The 19,127-nt window shown below is 39.1% G+C and overlaps 1 protein-coding gene across 4 annotated transcripts in view; it reads left to right on the forward strand.

The window, feature by feature from the left end:
* The window catches only part of grik1a (glutamate receptor, ionotropic, kainate 1a), an 84,877-nt gene that overhangs the window by 9,742 nt on the left and 56,008 nt on the right, over positions 1-19,127 (forward strand). For all 4 annotated transcript variants that reach the window (XM_067433861.1, XM_067433860.1, XM_067433859.1 and 1 more), the window contains exons 2-3: positions 13,673-13,840; positions 14,321-14,578. In XM_067433861.1, coding sequence (XP_067289962.1) covers positions 13,673-13,840; positions 14,321-14,578 — 426 coding nt within the window. The remainder of the gene's footprint in view (positions 1-13,672; positions 13,841-14,320; positions 14,579-19,127) is intronic.

Consider the following 19,127-nt stretch of genomic DNA (forward strand, 5'->3'; position numbering starts at 1 on the left):
TGGAATTACAAGGTCATGTGCACTCAAAAACACCAAACGATGCATGCATAATCATCTGCTTATTGTGCATCAAAGGGAATCCAAAAATGCATAATTCCTTATACTATATAGTATGTCAAAATAGTAGCATGTCTGAATTTACAGTATAAAACAGTAGGCGAAAATTACCCGGATGACCTACTACTTTCCTGCTTGATTGCATGATCCTGCATGACAGTGAAGCAATACAACTGACATCTCTCGCTCGTCCACTTCGCCGCAGCTTACTGTATAGAACATACTTTTTGTACTCACAAAGTAAGTACATTTTGTTTTATTTAATCTTCTAAAGTTCATTGAGCTCAATATCTGAAGAGAAAAAAATGAAGGCACTTAAAGACCAGCAGCATTTCAGGGTTGCATTCAGACTTAATCTTCCAAAGGGCTTTGAAATGTTAATTTTGGTATAATGTTAAGAACTTGAGAAATCTTAGCAATTGACTTTAATTGCACACATGCTTCATCATGGTATATATTACTGCTGTTAGCAATTCACTGTATTATGAATGAAAAGACCTACTGTTTCCTTTATTATCCAGTTCCTGGGCAAAAGGAGAATGAATAAATGTGCAAAATTGAGAATGAGACACAAAGGGTTTGTGAGCTAAAAAGCAAAAAGACAATGCATCCAATAATACAGTCTGGGAATGGCAACAATTACCCATAATTCAGCTTATTTACATAAATTTGAAATGTAAAAACTGCATAAACTCTGCGCCACTATTGTTCATGTGTGCAGAATTTAAATGAAAAAGAACAACTCTGAAGCAAATATTTCCAACCAAGGGTTAGTTGACAGTCAAATTAGGCCTTTAAAAGTTTCTTTTAGTCTTTCTGTACTTTGATATGTGTGTCTGCACTATAGCAGGGGTTTTCAAACAGGTCTGTGGAGAATTTTCTTTTTAGATTTTTAGATTCTGCATTTCCTATGCATGTTTTTTTTTTTTTTTTTGTGAGCGATATAGGTCTTAAATTTATTTCATAATGGTCTTAAAAAGGTCATAAGAAGTCTTAAATTTGACTTGGTGAAACCTGCAGATACCCTGTAAAACATTCTTACCAATTGCTCGAACCAACACTGGGAGCTTTTGAACTGTCTGTTGATCAAAGTTAGAGAGAAGGCACTGCATACTGCGTATATGTCACATTCTGGGAGGAGATAGGACATCTTCTACATTAAAGTTCCATGAATTGCATAAATGAATCGTCCACTGTGGGAATATTTTCATCTGTTGTGGAGGATGTGCTGCATACTGTCTGTCAGACTATAGATTGATTGAACTAGGGCAGTGATAAAATATCAATGAGAGTGTTGGCCTGATCCTGACGTGACATATGGAACTGTGTGTCTGCAGCTGAATACTATTGGATAAAACAGCTTATAGTTTTTAATGAATTTCACAATCGACTTTTTTGGGTCTGTACGGAGAAGCTCTGTCAGTAATGCCGCTTCAAATTAATGGGAAAAATGTAAGGAATAACAGAGTGAGCTTCCGCAGGAAACACAGCACCATCCAAAGCATCAAAAGCAGTTGAGATCTTAATAAACCCCTCAAAGATGCCCATAAGCACTTTCAAGGGTTTTGTTGTTACCCATGTTTAAGAAGACTTTCTCCCTAGTGCATTACTTACCCTAAACCTGTTGCTGTCTGCATTTCCAGCGCGGTCTGAAGTACCAGTCCAATTATGTAGAACTGCGTGAAACTTTCCAGTTCCCGCTGGATTTCGTCCTCACACTAGTGTTGTCAAAAGTACCAACCGCGATACCAAATTGGTACTGAAATTTTAAAAATGGGTCGCTTTGAGCGCTGTTGAGCGGAATCGCAAACACTTCTGATTGGCCATCGTGCTCACGCGCTCATCAAATATGTCTGTGATTGGCTACTATGATCAGCGCTTCACAAAGGTTGTAAAAATACATCAGTGGATGCGTTTACATGCACACCAGTAAGCTGATAACTCAAAAAAATCAGCTTATTGTAATAATCAGTTTTCCCCGTTTACATGCAAACCAGTTAACTGAAAATGCAAGTAAAGCGCGTTAACATGACTTTATTAATAAACCAGGTTATTTCCTTGTAGTGACGTCAAAAATAATAATGTTCATATATCTGACTCAGAGTTTTTCAAATGTCATGTCAGTTGTTGTGATGTTAAATAAAGCGTTCACTGTGTCAGCGGGAGATTTACGGCTCACATTATCCCTCATGCAGCGTTTTGACTGAACCTCTTCTACTTCTACTGCATGAGAAGAACACATCTTTACAATTTTCTGGGTCTTAAAAGAGTCTGTGTTTGTGATATATGTCCTTATTTCGTGCCAAACGCTAGCTCGCTCTGTCTGGATGCATTTAAATCTGCTCTAAGTTTGCATTTTTGTCACCTATCACACATGCTCACTTCAATAAGACGACAGAAAGCAGGTTAATGCTTTCTTGAGGAGGCAAAAACTACCAGTCTCGACCGGTTTATGCTTATGCTGTTTATGACCTTACACCGATAAAAGAAAATGGGTTACCCGTTTAAAACGCACCTCAAGCATGTAACACAAGTAGCCTAATGTTATTTCTATGTGAATAGTAACTGTAATATAAATGAATGAAGTTACTTATTTACAAGACAAATACATTACACTAGCGCACACTCCCTGATTTTATTCTGATTTGAACTCACAGACGTTTTGCAGAAAGCGTTGACAAAATTTGCCTCAAAATCTGAGGCAAATCGGTGCTTATTCATGTAAATGACAATCGTTTAGTGTGTATTTATTTATAAAAGATGCGATCTGAGAGAATCACCAACGCATCGCGTCCCAAGTCGTGTGTCCTAGCTCCGGGACTCCGATCTAAATACAGATATTTAGCATGATAAAAAGCTAAATATCTGATCCTGGCTGCAACTCAGTGCCTGAGGCCTGTTTCAGAAAGGTGGTTTAGTGAAAACTCTTGTATGTTAACCTTGAAGTGAGGGACAGTGCCACTGCATGATGCGCATAGTGGGAGCGGTGGCACTGTGAGGCAAATTTTGTCAACGCTTTCTGCAAAACGTCTGTGAGTTCAAATCAGAATAAAATCAGGGAGTGTGTGTGTGTGTGTGTAACTGGCATAAGTAATGCGTCACAGTTATTTCTCTTTCAGAAATAGGCTTGACTTGCCCCGCTTTCTTGGGTTTGACATACCTCCCATTCGTTTCCCTCATCAGAGAAAATTTTCTTGTGGTGCCCCCCTTAGCACTTAGTGCCCTACACAAGAAAATTTTCACAGCACCCCAACCATCATAAAGTAATGACGCTAAGGGCATCAAGATGGCCAGCAGCGGGACTGATGAGGGAAACTCTGAATGGGAGGTATGTCAAACCCAAGAAAGCGGGGCAAGTCAAGCCCATTTCTTAAAGAGAAATAACTTATACTCGTCATTTATAATGGTAACTTACTCTGTGAACTTAACCTGGTTGGGAGCAGGTTTCTTCGGAAAAACCCAGAGTTTCTTTCGGTCTCCTTACCCTTTTTAAAGTGTAAGTGGTGTTAAATACCTCATTTAGTACATTCATTCATTGCAAAAAAAAAAAAAATCCTCACACAGAGACCATTTTAAATGGCATGTGATGAAGTTGATATAACCGAGGTTACATCATATAGTTCTGCATGAATTAAACTCTGGCAGTTACTGAACTACAGAATTTGATGGACCCTCCTCCTTTATCCTTGACCCTGCTTTAAACTTGGATATAAACTTACACTCTATAGAATACTCCACACAAGAATGTGAAGAAATGTGAGTGTGTAGATGTGTGTAGACAAACCCATAGTATTAACATTGCCTGTGTATGCCTCTGTTGCAGCAGAAACTGTTTCATCATCCCCACACTCTAAAAAATGCGAGGATGTTTTGACCCAAATGTATGGACAAACTCAACTGTTGGGTAACATTTTTACATTTCCACTGGGAGATCAAGGGCGCTCTAGCTGGTGATTGTGACATAGAACATCCAGGGGTAATATCCATGACAAGGCAGGTAGAGACTTTAATCATAACCTCCTCTGCCGTGACTCAGAAACTTAACGGTCTCTCTGGCCGAGATGAAACAGACAGGGAGTTCAAGGGCGACCTCAGTGGATATGTCACATCCACCAGCTGGAGTGTCCTTGATCTCCACCAGAGGGCATTCCTTCCTAGTCTATTGCCACCACTTCATGAACTACATATCCAATAATCCATTGCCTGCATTCTAATCATGTTCTGATTACTACCAACTGTTTATTATTATCTTGTTTATGCTTGCCTATTTAAAACATGGCTGAATCCGAAATCGCCCCCTAGTAGGGAATTATTTGAGAGGACAGACGTGTAGTAGTAATGCAAATCATTTCTGTTCAAATCATTTCTGCGAAATGGTTCTTTTCGGACAGTTAAGCTCAAAGAACCGTTTCAAAAAGCTGATTCATAGGTTCCTGACGCTTTTGATGCGCTCTGTTTTTCAAGAGTGGCTTGACACAAGGAATGCGACAGATGAAACCCATGTCTTGCATACGTCTGTACGTAGTGGTTCTTAAAGCACTGACTCCAGCTGCAGTCCACTCTTCTCCACCACATTTTTGAATGGGTTTTGTTTCACAATCCACTTCAGGGTGCGGTTATCCCTGTTGGTTGCACTTTTTTCTACCACATCTTTTCCGTCCCTTCACCCCTGTTAATGTGCTTAGACACAGAGATCTGTGAACATCCAGCCCCTTTTGCAGACCTTTTGTGTCTTGCCCATCTTGTGCAAGGTGTTTATTGTTGTCTCTTGGACAACTGTCAAGTCAGCCGTCTTCCCATGATTGTGTAGCCTACAGAACTAGACTGAGAGACCATTTAAAGGCCTTTGCATGTGTTTTGAGTTAATTAGCTGATTAGAGGGTGGCACTAGGTGTCTTCAATATTGAACCATTTCACAATATTCTAATTTTCTAAGATGCTAAATTTGGGATTTTCCTTAGTTGTCAGTTATAATCATCAAAATTAAAAGAAATAAACATTTGAAATATACCAGTCTGTGTGTAATGAATTAATATAATATACAAGTTTCACTTTTGAATGGAATTAGTAAAGTAACATCTGTTTCACACATACTCCGTTTGCAGTGCGTATGCATTGCATATTTTTTTTCCATACCCATGTTAACGGATTACAGCTTTCACACTGCACGCAGATGCTGTCCGTCAGTCTGTTCCAGTTGCGGTGCGTCTGTAGCAGTGCGGCGATCGTTTCTGTACAAAGTCTATTTTTGTACTGCACTGCTGCATTAAAGTGACAGAACATTGTTCGCATTAAAATAAACATGTACTGACACGTAAATCTAGTAATTTCACCACAGATGCATATAAAATTTAAATGTGCCATAATGGATAGCCCTCCTTTCTTGGAGGTGGAAAACAAAGTTCTTTATGACCTGCAGTATTTCTTTTAAAAGGCTTTAAAAATGAAAGAAAAGACAAGAGTCGGCTGTTTTTGAATAGCTTATTGTAAGTTTATAATTTAAAATGTTTGTGATTTTAGGATATGTCACAATTCACCAGTGTGAGTGCCCGTGATCACCACCAGAGGGCACTCCAACTCGGACTGTCATCCTATCATGTACTACATTACCCATAATCCTTTGCCCGGACTCATTACCACTAACTGATTACACCTATGTCTCATTACCCTGTTTACCTCATCTTATATAAGCCTGGTTATCTCTGTCATTCCTTGCGAAGTATTGTTTAGTGTCACAACTGCATTTCTGAGCGGTTCCGGTTTCATGTTTCTTGGTTTGTTGGATTTTTTGCCTATTTCCCGGATTACCCGTTTGCCTGTTTCTCCTGTCTTGTTTGCCTTTTTGGACTGTTTGCCTGTGTATGACCTTTGACTTTGGATTACCCTTCAATAAATACTGCGTTTGGATCTTCATCCTTCTGTCTTAGAGCAGTTTGTTACAGAAGACTTCGCCAGCATGGATTCAGGCAGCAGTATGTCTCGTCCGTCTTTGCCAGGGAACTCACTCACTCGAGGACCACATCATAGACTTCATAAACATTGCAAACTTCACCAACCTCCCGGACTCTGTGTTGATTGACTATTTTTGCCATGGACTCAAACAGTTACAAAGCAAACTCGTCCGTGATGGTCCTCGTGGTTTACCCTTCAGGTAGCTCTGCTTTCACAGTGGGAGACATGGAGGAGGATCGTGACATTTCCACTGCAACTGCCGAGCCTGTGTCCTTGGACAAGATGGTTGCAGAGTCCCGAGAGGGCTCCAGCCCGTCCGCTGAGTCCTGAGAGGGCCCCGGCCGGTCTGCCAAATCTAGAGAGGGCCCCAGCCCGTCTGCCGAGTCCGGAGAGGGCTCCGGCCCGTGTCCCGAATCCTGAGAGGGCTCAGAGCAGTTTGTTACAGAATATAACCTATGTTTAAATGTTTTGCCACTTGTGTGAGCTAAATCTAAAGTACTAGGCTATATAAATATGAATTAATGAATTGAATAAAATGTTGTTTAAATGTAGTGTTAAAACCTGACTAATCTATGAAAGAGTAAACAAAGAGAATTGCAATTCTGATGAGCCATGTTCAGCAACAGCTTTTGGATTTTAAATAAGAAATGATTAATGAATGCTGTGTTTGTGGTATGCAACAGCGGATCAGTTGCACACTGCAAACACAGCATATGTGAAAGCATAACGGGTGTGCGGCTCCTGCCCCCCATACGCACCACAACACACACAGCATATGCACTGCAAACGGGATGTGTGTGAAATGGGCGTAATCTGTGTCAATGCATAATGAAACAAAATAGTTTCAAATATAGTTACCTGCATAAGTGCATATTGCTGATCATTGCCTTTAATTCACTTAAGTTAATGGTGTTTGTGTGGTTTCATTTGCAGATCCTTTATGTCGGCTATGACTGACCAATATTGAGTAGCCTAGCCTACAACTTGGATAAGATTCCTAAAATGTTTGCACAAACAGCTCACATTGCAGACATGCATAAACGTCGTCTATAGAAAGAATAAACATCCTATAAACTTTCACTTAACAACTTAAAATATAATCTGCATGCCAAATACTAGCCTACAGTAAAATGTATGCTTCTCTCGACAAAAAAAGGTTTAGCAGGATTTAATAAAATGTTGTTTAATAACAGTAACCAAAATAAGCATATTTCCAGTATGTGCCTCAGGCTTGCATCGCCTCTGTAATCCTCTGCAAACTTCGTCAGCTGGTGAAACGGCTCATTGGGTTATTTTTGAGTTGGACGTGCATTGCGTCATCAACCCAGAACTAACATTAGATTCAGTTCGATTAATGAACCTGCTATCATTCAAGAATCGAACATCATTAATGTGTGTCTGAAACCATAGTGAACGCTGTCGAGTGCACTCATCATATTCCACGTTACACTGAATTTCTGAGCTCTATTCTGCTTTCCTTTGCTGTGTTTATGGTTTTGACTCTTTTGCCTGGTTATTTAGAGTATCCTGTCTGCCTGGGTTACCTGCCTGTTGTCTTCTTGGATTGTTTACCTGTGTGTTTGACCCTGTGCTTGTTATATGGATTTACGATTCTGGATTGCCCCAATAAAAGCTGAATTTGAATCCTCAACTAAAGTCTCAGAGCAGTACGTAACATTTGGATTAATCATAGAAATATGCAAAGCCCTGCTCCTAACAAGCATATAAATCCAAAGCTTATAACTTTCTTTTTAACTTATGTTTATTGCAAGGGCAAAATGTATGTAATGACACAAACATCATGATAGAAAAAGGGATTCATTAAAGTTGCAGTCTCCAAGGTGAGCTGCATAGGCTTTGTACATCCCTAGGGGACCATTTTCCAATGAATTGAAATAAAGCATTAAGCATGCTCAAGTAACCATTGTGTGCCTACACCCACGTACACAAGTATCTATATGCCACTCTGTTTGCTTTTTCATTCCACTCTAATGCTATCTGATGTCTTAAAGACACTGTAAATCTATTTGGTTCCAAATTGCTGACTTTTAACATGCCAATTAAAGGAAAAGTGAAGCTAGATTGATTTAACAGACTTAGTCATAGTTGAAAAAGTCAGAGTAAATAAACATAGCAAAAATGTAGACCCGATACTTCCTTGAAAACAAATTGAGACTTATGTCCTGCCAGTCTCTTCTTTGTGTTTGTGCATCTGCCTTGTCTAGAAAAGCTTCAGACTTCATTCTCATCTCCAGCCTCCCAATCGGACCCAGTCTGACCATCTCCCTCTATATGAAAGCAATCAGTTTTTCACAGACGAAATCTCCTCTCCTTTCTCCCAGTGTGGAGCGTTTGGTCCGCGCTTTCCCCGAGGGACTATCTGAACATCAGACAGTGTTATCCACAGCAGGACTTTTTGGCTTTGCTTTAAGTCCTGCTCATTCCAATTCAGCTTTCAAAAAGCCAAAACAAGCCACTGAGACCGGGTTTCACAGAAACTCGTATCTGCACTCTGATGAGCTTTATCTCACACACATTAACATTTTCATTTAATTATTCTTTTCTTCATTCACAGTCTTTTCATTAAAGAGCCAATCTGTCACTTTCTCTGTTGGAAGTTGGCTGTTTATTGGTGAGTTAATGGCCCATTATTTCCTGCTGAGACCTGTTTGTTGGCCGTCTGTGAATAGAGCCCGATCTCAGGTGGATGTCCTCCAGACGGATCTCACCTTTCTGCATTGTATTTGCATGTTGTGTAGTTTTAGCATCTCCAGTAATATGTCATAACAATTCACTTGGTAACAGATGCTCATGCATAATTCTGGAGATACGCTCCAATGCAAGTCTTGGTCACTTGGTCACAAGTCTAGATATTTACGCAATGCTGACTTTGCACCCTACCAAGTTAAATCGATTTTTGATTGGCATATTCAGTAACAAATTCTGATGTCTTGGTCATGATTAGTTGATTAATTCAGGTGTGAACAATCTCATTGTTTTGATCTCAATGTTTTTCTGATTTGCATATGATCATTGAGAAGAGATGGTGTAGATTAACCTCATGCAACTGAGAAAATAAGCTTCACTGCCAGCAAGGGAAGTGACTTAAAGTGGTGTGTTAAAGGTCAAACGCGGTGTGGGCCAATTAGTACACATTTCTTAAGCAGCTAAATCTGCATGATTTGCCATTTCAGATTTTATAAATGTTATGGAATTGCTGAATGACCTGGTGTAACCTGTTTAGCGCATTATATCACATGCTTGTATTTGGCATTTAGATGCATCATATCAGCCTGGGAATTATTAAAAAACAACAAGTACAGTGTTTTTTATTGTTTTCATAAATTATTAAGATTATGCATTCATATAGGTTTATTTGATTTCTTACCGTTTTTGAGCAATAGACCTGCCAAAAAAACGTGAAAAACGGACAATGTTTATGGCCCGATCACTGATGCTTTGAGGACCCTATTGTAATTGCTCAGTCTATCATTATTATTCTCCAAAATGAATTGCATTTTCGAGGGCTTTGCAAACATCAGAAGTAGCGAAAGTGTACGTCTGATATGAATTTCTGAATTATGTGTGTCAAAATGCCTAGAGATTTAATCAGATCAACATCATATTTTCACAGTAAAGACCTTGGTAGGGCTGTACGATATTTTAGAAAAATGCGATATGCAATATCTTTTTAAATAATGCGATATTCAATATCCGATACTATATTGCAATTAGTGTGTAAAATCTATTTAAATAATATTAACAACATTATTTAAAAACTGAGAATTAAACCATTTGTGTTTCACATTCTTTTTGGGAGAAGAAAGCATCACTACAACTTCTGAAAGTGACCAGCAGTGTCGTTAACTTTTCGGTGTGTGTCAGACAGCACGAGACTGCAAGTTATTGTATTAAAAAGTATTGCGTTTAATAACTCTTTTTAACACCAAGCAAGTCCCATAAGTAACAGTTGTGTGCCCAGTCTATTCTCTAATCTGTGTGTCAACCTAAAACTTACACTTTTCACAATGTTGAAGTAGCCTATTAAAATCATTCAGATAGTGCGTGCTGTTGCGATATGCATATTGCGATATGTACATTTGCGATATTCCAATGATTTCAATATATTGCACAGCCCTAGGCCTTGGTGAGTTAAATTGTGACATAATAAAATATGCAATTGAGGACTAAACATTCTAAAACATGCATGAACACTTAGCTAAGTGCTAAAGCATGCTATTATCGTCATGAAACAGGAAGTTGTTGTAACTCAAGCATACAATGTCCAATCTGCCTCAAACTTCACATGTTTGAGAAGTGCCCTGGCCAGAGGAAAAATTTAGTTATAGTCATAGCGCCACCGGGTGGCAGTAGCATGGGTGCGAGGGCCCTTTCATTGCTGCTTGCAGCTTTAATCGGTTTCTTTTTTCTTCATTTTATTACAAATTGAAAACTACACTGTTTCCGTCACACAAGGGATGTCAATACAAAGCAGTCCAGCAAGACCGAATTGCATTGACCCTCAGTTTGTATGGGAAAAAAATAATCTATAGAGCAGATTATGAATGCTATTTCACAATACCATTGACTATGTCATTCAACAGTGATAAGTTACCTTCATTCATTCATTCATTCATCCTATGTTTTAGTATCATCGTACCATTTTCTATAGTGTATAGTCATTTAGTTTTTCCCACAAAACGAAGTCAAACCCATTTCTTGGTTCAAAGGCTCATCTTGACAAGATAAGTCAAGTTATATCTTATATATAAACATACAGGACAAAAATATGATTTGTTTTGACCACTTTTGCTGGGATGTGCTTGGATAGGTCATTTTGGTAACGTAATAACAAGTGGCTTTAAAAAGAATTCTGTCATGACAACCCTATTTGGCATGGTAATGGATATGACAACGTTGATAAGTTTGGTCTTGCCAGAATAGATGGTGCTACGTCTCTGCTGTTATTGCTGCTACTGCTTCTCTTGGTTATTGCTGCTGCAGAGCAAGTACAGGACTCGCTACTGCCAATATATGGAGCCAGAATGGTGACTTTAAAATTTGGCATCACAAATTAAAATTGTCATTGAAAACAAAAGCAGAACTGAAAAAGGAAACATTGGCATTGAAACATTTGCATTGAAAACAGTTGTATTGAAAACAGTTGTATTGGCATTGAAACAAGTATTGGCACTGAAAAAATAAAATTATTAAAATATTACAATCGTATTCTTTTATTGAATTGGGATTTATTTGTATTTTTCAATGACAATCTTCAGATTTTTTCTTCATGTCACTCTTTTTCAGTGACAGTTTTTTTTTACAATGTCAGTTTTTTTTCAATGTCACTGATTTTCAGTTTCAACTTTCTGTCACTGTTTTGGCGTGGAGAGGGGCGGGGTCTGAGGGGAGGGGTAAGTAGAGCGTAGTTTGCATATCATTTGCATATAGGTATACTGAAGCCGTCACCAGCTCTGAAGCTGCATGACTAATGTCCAGTTTACCGGGAACTTCCAAGCCGCAAGTTTTAGTCTTAATATTTTTTACCTGCCATTTATATGTTTTCTCGTGCAACCTGGCCGGCTTGGTTAACTTTTAACGGCCTTTATGCTGTTTTGTTTTTTCCGACGTCGACTGGAACATGTAAATTAGCCTACTAACATTAGCCGTGTTGGTTAACTTAACTGTGGTTAATGCGGCTGTGTAAGTTACACTACTGACATCCCCAACCACACACACACACACCGGAGACAGACGTTACTCCTAGGGCCGCGAGTGTGCTTTTATCTTTTTAATTTAGTTGTGCTGCTGCACAAGACCTCATAAACGTGCTAACGCAAAACGTTCAGCAGTATCACACCAGCACAGCAGAATCCAGTGCCGTCACATGAGCACCATTAAATACAGATAGAAGCACATTCGCGGCCCTAGGAGTTACTGTGTAACGCTGCGTTTAAGCCGACCTAGCGGCTCTCCTGTGTGTGTGTGTGTGTGTGTGTGTGTGTGGTTGGGGATGTCAGTAGTGTTACACAGCCGGCGCCCTGCTGATTATCATGTCAGTGTTAACGTCACAGGCTATGTTACTGTTAGCCACTGTTGTGCTGTACTCGACAGACACCTAACGTTAATTATTTTTTGCCAAACCGGACTTTTAGCCTTATTCTGTGCATATGGTGACCGGTGTTTATATTTGACCCTGCATTAACCACAGTTAAGTTAGCCAACACGGCGTTAGTAATTTACATGTTTCAGTTGACGTCGGGGGGAAAAAAAACAGCATAACGGCCGTTAAAAGTTAAGCAAACCGGCCAGGTTGTACGTGAATAAACATGTAAATGGCAGATAAAAAAAACAGACTTGCGGCTTGGAAGTTCCCGGTAAACTGGACATCTGTCATGCGGCTTCAGAGCTGGTGACGGCTTCAGTATACCATATGCAATGATATGCAAACTACGCTCTACTTACCCCTCCCCTCAGACCCCGCCCCTCTCCACGCCAAAACAGTGACAGAAAGTTGAAACTGAAAATCAGTGACATTGAAAAAAAACTGACATTGTAAAAAAAAACTGTCACTGAAAAAGAGTGACATGAAGAAAAAATCTGAAGATTGTCATTGAAAAATACAAATAAATCCCAATTCAATAAAAGAATACGATTGTAATATTTTAATAATTTTATTTTTTCAGTGCCAATACTTGTTTCAATGCCAATACAACTGTTTTCAATGCAAATGTTTCAATGCCAATGTTTCCTTTTTCAGTTCTGCTTTTGTTTTCAATGACAATTTTAATTTGTGATGCCAAATTTTAAAGTCACCATTCTGGCTCCATACCAATACATATACAGTCAGGAGTTTGTTCCCCTGAGTCGAACTTGGCAAGTCCAAACTACCAAGGACACAAGTCCGAAGTTTACGTACTTGGTTTTGAGAAACGGCCCTAGACTCTGCTTTTTCAATATGATTTATCATTAATTTGTATTTGATTTGTGTTTAACATTAGTTTGGCACTATTGTTTATAACTTCTTAATTTGTTGAAATTACTATGGACCTGAAATCTATCGATTTTCTGGGCACTGGTGTTTTTTTTGTGTGTGTGTTTTTTGTATGTTTATCTAGACGCTGGTTTTTGCTCTGCAGCAAATTTCGAATAATTATGACGTATGCAAATTTGGACCCAAATGTGGGGCGCAGAGCTGAAGTGGTTACGTAACTTTTATGAGGCCTATGCTTTAGAATGAACTTGAATTTGATTTGCATTTAGCATTATCTTGGCACTGTTGTCTGTATCTGCTTTTGAATTAGTGTAGAACTGGAATTCATCCATTACCTGGACACTAATTTTATTCGTACATTAAGCTAGGCTGTGTTCTTTTAAATGTGTTTTTAAATAACTTTAAAATAACAACTGGATCTGCTTAGGTTTGTTTTTAGCATTAGTCTGGCAGTTGTGCTTTGAAGATTTTAATGGATTTATGCATTACCAGGGGGTTCAGTTAAACTTTATTCATACATTTTCTCTGCTTTTTAAATGGGTTTAATTTTTTTAAAGCACGTTTAGACATCTACAGTACATGTGAGATGAATCAGACTGCATACTTACTGACTTGAAAGTACAGTTTTACCTTTTACTTGTTGCTTAACACTCTTTGTTTTGGTTGAAGGGGGGATCTTTGAGACGCGGGAGAATGAACCCGTCAGTATGGATGAACTCGCCTTTAAATTTGCTGTTACAAGTATCAACCGAAACAGAACTTTGATGCCAAACACCACATTGACCTACGACATCCAGAGAGTAAACCTCTTTGACAGCTTTGAAGCCTCCCGAAGGGGTATGACTCTTTTTAAAATTTTAAAATATTCGATTTTTTATTTATTTTACCATTTTATTCTTTGAAATGAACTAAGTGGAATACATTTAATTACATTTGTACATGTGTCATTTATTTATTAAACTTAGAATTATTATATTTTATTATTTATTAAATATCGTCCCAATTTATTACATCATCATTATTTTAAATTGCTGGATACAGTTGAGATAGTCTGTACCTATGATAAAGGACAGGCCAAAATTACCATTTTAAGGGGCGGGAATTAAACAAATAGCTACTATGTTCTTTTTACATTTTTACAACCATTGCTTTTATTATGTACATGCTTTGATCTATGCTTTCCTGTTCTGAAACATATTTTCTCATGTCACCTGTTTTTCTTTCCCCCCCCCCCCTCTCTCTCTCTCTCTCTCTCTCTCTCTCTCTCTCTCTCTCTCTCTCTCTCTCTCTCTCTCTCTCACATTTGTCTTCTCTCAGTGTGTGACCAGCTGGCCCTGGGGGTTGCGGCGGTCTTCGGCCCCTCTCACAGCTCCTCAGTCAGTGCCGTCCAATCCATTTGCAATGCTCTTGAGGTGCCGCACATCCAGACACGCTGGAAACACCCATCTGTGGACAATAAAGACAATTTTTACATTAACCTCTACCCTGAGTACACTGCCATAAGCAGGGCTATCCTGGACATTGTAATTTTCTACAAATGGAAGTCTGTTACTGTGGTTTATGAGGACAGCACAGGTGAGTGACAGTTCTGGTTTAGAAAGTGGAGACAAAGGGATATTTGAAGGACAGCTCAATGTGCTTTTTTTGGTTTTGTTCAGAGGCTTTTTTGAAATGGGATCTTCACAGGTTTGTGCTTTAAAATGGCAGGCCACAATATTTATACCAAGATCCTATTTTCTGCTGAAAAGAGTGACTGATGTCCACATATATTTACGTTCAATTATATTTAAAACAAATGGGAATTCATGAAATACAGACCACGCTGGTCAGGTTTTCTTGGTGAACAAGCATAAACTGATTTGATACGAGTTTTAAATAGTATTAAATAGTTTGGAAATCCATAGTGGTTAAAGCTTGTCTTTTTAGCAGAGAACCCCTAATTATTTTTATAATTTTTTTGTCAACGTACACTTTTTTTTAATATAAGGAGTTTTCTATTCTGTTTATAGTAGTTACTTTTATGTCAGTGAATAGTACTGTAACTTAAAGACAAATCACACTGCAGGGCTCACTCACAGAACTTGTATTTAATTTCTTGGCTTTAAAGTGCCATTTTTATGGTTTTGGTTATGGATATTAACTTTCACACATAGCTGTTTGTGAAATATAAAAGGTCTGCAAAGTTTCAAAGATCAAAATGCATGATAAATAGAGTTGTTAACCACTTTTCCACTGCAAGCCAGGGCTGGGCTAATAGCCTTGGACACCAAGCCAAAAATCACGCTGCGTTTCCACTGTTGGACCAGACACGCCTAAAACACTCCTGTAACATGCCCATCTGGAACAACGTCAAACCCATCTTTCACTAACAAATGGAAGTTTAATCAGAAAACTTATCAGAAAGAAATAACTGGAAACTATAACGAGATCGCAAAACGATGAATTAATGAATTAATTTGTGTCAGGGTTGCACATTAGTTCCTCAGAAATAAAGTGGTAATTACCATTATTTCACAAAAGAAAGAGAACACATACTTATTCACTGACATCTGTTTCTGTTTATTTGTAGTCAGAGGACAGTATGTTTACATCACATTTGAAAAGAATGATAATTCCGAAATCCCTGCATATAAAACCTGCTCCAGAGGTGGTTATTTTTAGAAAGTGAGTTGCGATGGCTATTTAAATACCCGGAAATGTATCTCTATTTTTGGAACCAAAAGTTGAGGTTATCCTCTTACTTTACTTTTAAGCATACCCAGGTATGGCACATTACCTTCTTTCTGGAGTACCCCTCAGGAAGAGTTTGGTTTGTGTTGTTGACATGACAAGATGACGCTTTTGTTTTGTTTGTTTTGTTTTGTTTTTGTGCACTTCCAAAGAAAGTGATTGTTCCACTGAAACCGACACCATCATCACTGTTCATTAGATTGGCTAAACCCATTTGATTTCGCCCCGCTGATCAGTCTGGAAACCGGTACATTCATTTCTACTGCTTCTTTTACACTTTTGCGGGAACCAATCACAGACTGGCTTATCCACCTGGTGCGCTATTGGTGGGTTTAACATGATGACAGATAGAGAAGCGATGGGTTGTTGCCCGTTGATCACGCCTCTTGTGTTCTGATTGGCTGAAGGACTATCTACTTGCATACAGAGTCATTTGAATGATGCTCTTTGATCACACCTCTTGTGCAATAGAAAATACAGAGCAGACTCTGTCAGAGACAGACCAATGTTCGATCTTAATTTGGGCGTGGTCTGTTGATAGCCAGACAAAGCTGTTCATATCACTGTCTATCAATTGCTGAGGAAGCCTCTGGAGCTGAAATTCAGATACTGTAATGGGCATTTTGTTTACGACCAAGGACCAATCACAACAGACTGGGCCAGCTGACCAATCAGATCAGAGCAGTCTTTCATAAAGGAGGAGTGAATCCTTGAACAAACCATTTCAGACACTTTGAGAAAAAGTGATGCTGCAATGTATATGAGTGTTTTTTGACCTTGGATGCTTCATGTAAACCTATTGTAGGAGACCTTCAAAGCTTAAATAGGGACCTTAATCTTTGGGGCACTTTAAATTCCTGCATTGAAATGCATAGTGGTGAACCGTTTCAGATGGAAAGAGTTCATTTGATTTTCTAGGTCAGTTTGGTTTACCTTGCCCTTGCCCTTATCAGTTTATTTCCTTTTGACAGCATTATTTCAATACCATATTTCGTGTTCTATATTTTGAATTTTGTGACCTTTTCTAAACTAAAATGGTTTTGAAAACAGTGAAATATTGACTGAATATTGAGCATCTCCTCCCTGGTGGTTACAGGCATGTATTTCATAGCTCTTGGCTAATGTATCTGCAGACTAAAGAAATATCATGATTGAGATGGTTATTCAGATTTATAATTACTATTAGTTTTCTCAAAGAGGTGATAAAATGTGCTGATACACAATGAGAACAACACTCAATAATTAAACAATAACTGTAGATATAAAGCATCGTGACTCTGACTGCAATCTTAATACATTTTCTCTGGTCAATATTGTGGATAATTTATAGAAAGTTTATAATTTAAAATGGTTCATCAAATCAAAATGTAATAACTTTCTCTGCCTCTGAGATTACTTCTGTTTTGATGTAATCAAAGACATGCAGATGGAGAAATAATAACCAATAAAAATATAATAGAACCAATATCACTACAAAATCAAGTTACTCCTTACATTTAAATCCAACAAAATAGTCCTTTAAATATTTTGAAAGAGCTGTTTTATGATATCTTTGTAAACCTAAAAATCTCGTTCTGATCCAACTGCCCCCCCTCCCCGCACCACATCAAAGTTATCATATTATATGCAAATTATCCATTGTGCTGTAGTTCATTACACTTCAAGTGTTCCTCTAATGGAATCAATAGAAGAACTAATCGAGAGCAAATCAAATGCAGACAAACTCAGTTTAATAACACATAAAACAATGACAAATACAAAAATGCCCTGAAAATGCCTCTATTTCTACTGCTCAAAATGAACATGCTGTCACTGTAGCCAATGTCTTTGTGACAATTTGCTTTCAACAGATAGAATTTGTGTCAGATTGACCAGTTTCAAAATGATTAGCGTGTCTGATTCATAGCCAGTGACTTGGATCGAATTCATTAGGGGAGCCCAGGGAACAGATGCCAGCTCAAATTTACCCTTGTATTTACGCACCACACCGTCTCAGCTGCAGTGTGATTTGTCTTGGATTCCTTTGTGCCATCTGTTTGAAAACACAAATTACACACACCTCTCTGTGTTTTTGTCCACAAATCCCATACTTTGAAAGCATGACTTCCTGTATAATCTTGTCATTGCTTATCATATGGCCAAGACTAAATCAAGGCAAACAACCTTTTTCATACCTCTTTTTTCTAGTGAGCATCAAAGCAATTTTGTTGTCCAACTAAATTTTGTTATTGACCTTTATAATGATTATTAAATCAGGTTGTTTAGACCGTCTTTTCAGATCTAACATTTAGAAACATTCAGCATATGTTCACCAACAAGTGTGGTTTACATAATATTTTAATAAGGGAATAGGAACAATATAGAACGTCTCGGTTACGTATGTAACCCTAGTTCCCTGAGGGAACGAGACGCTGCGTCGAAACGCTGTGAGAACGCCTCTGTTTAAATGCGTCGTGAAGCGCCTGTAGAACCATTCCATCGGAAAAAAGATCGATCGTCGGCGTGATGACGTCATCGACCGGAAGCTATAAAACGTCCGTGAAAACAAACAGGAACTAACTTCTGATAAAGCCTGAAGTAAGTGATCACGGACACGCCGGGAGTATGGCAAAGCGACGCAGCGTCTCGTTCCCTCAGGGAACTAGGGTTACATACGTAACCGAGACGTTCCCTTTCGGGGAACTCGAGCTGCGTCGAAACGCTGTGAGAACGCTTATACCCACATCGCCATAGGACCAAGTGTCTCGTATGTGTGAAGCCGAAGCGCACACGGTTACGAGAGTACCTGTGCCCCTACAGTAGATGCCAGGTCTAGTTCGTAGAACCTGACGAAAGTAGAAGGAGACGACCAACCGGCCGCGTTACAGATATCATGGAGGGAAGCCCCCGACAAAAGTGCTTTAGAAGCAGCCATACCCCTGGTTGAGTGCGCCCGGACAGCCAGTGGAGACGGCTGCCCGGTAGCTTCATAAGCAAGTGAAATGGCCTCGACCACCCACTTGCTCATCCTCTGCTTGGATACTGGGGCCCCCTTCTTAGGGGGTCCAAAGCAAACAAACAATTGTTCAGATTTTCTCCACAGGGCAGCTCTGTGGACATAGGTATCCAGTGCCCTCACAGGACACAGCAGATTTAATCTTTCCTGGTCTGACGTCATAAATGGAGGAGGACAGAAGGCTTGCAGAGTGATGGGGCCCCGTGGGCTCGTAGGAACCTTGGGGACATAACCCGGCCTGGGATGCAGAAATGCTTTCACCATCCCTGGCGCAAACTCTAGACATGAGGGCTCTACCGACAGAGACTGAATATCTCCTATCCTTTTAAGAGATGATATGGCCAAAAGGAAGATGGTTTTTAAGGTGAGGAACTTATCCGAAACCTCCTCCAGAGGTTC

Source organism: Pseudorasbora parva, chromosome 23 (assembly GCF_024679245.1).
Source record: "Pseudorasbora parva isolate DD20220531a chromosome 23, ASM2467924v1, whole genome shotgun sequence".
NCBI lineage: Eukaryota > Metazoa > Chordata > Actinopteri > Cypriniformes > Gobionidae > Pseudorasbora > Pseudorasbora parva.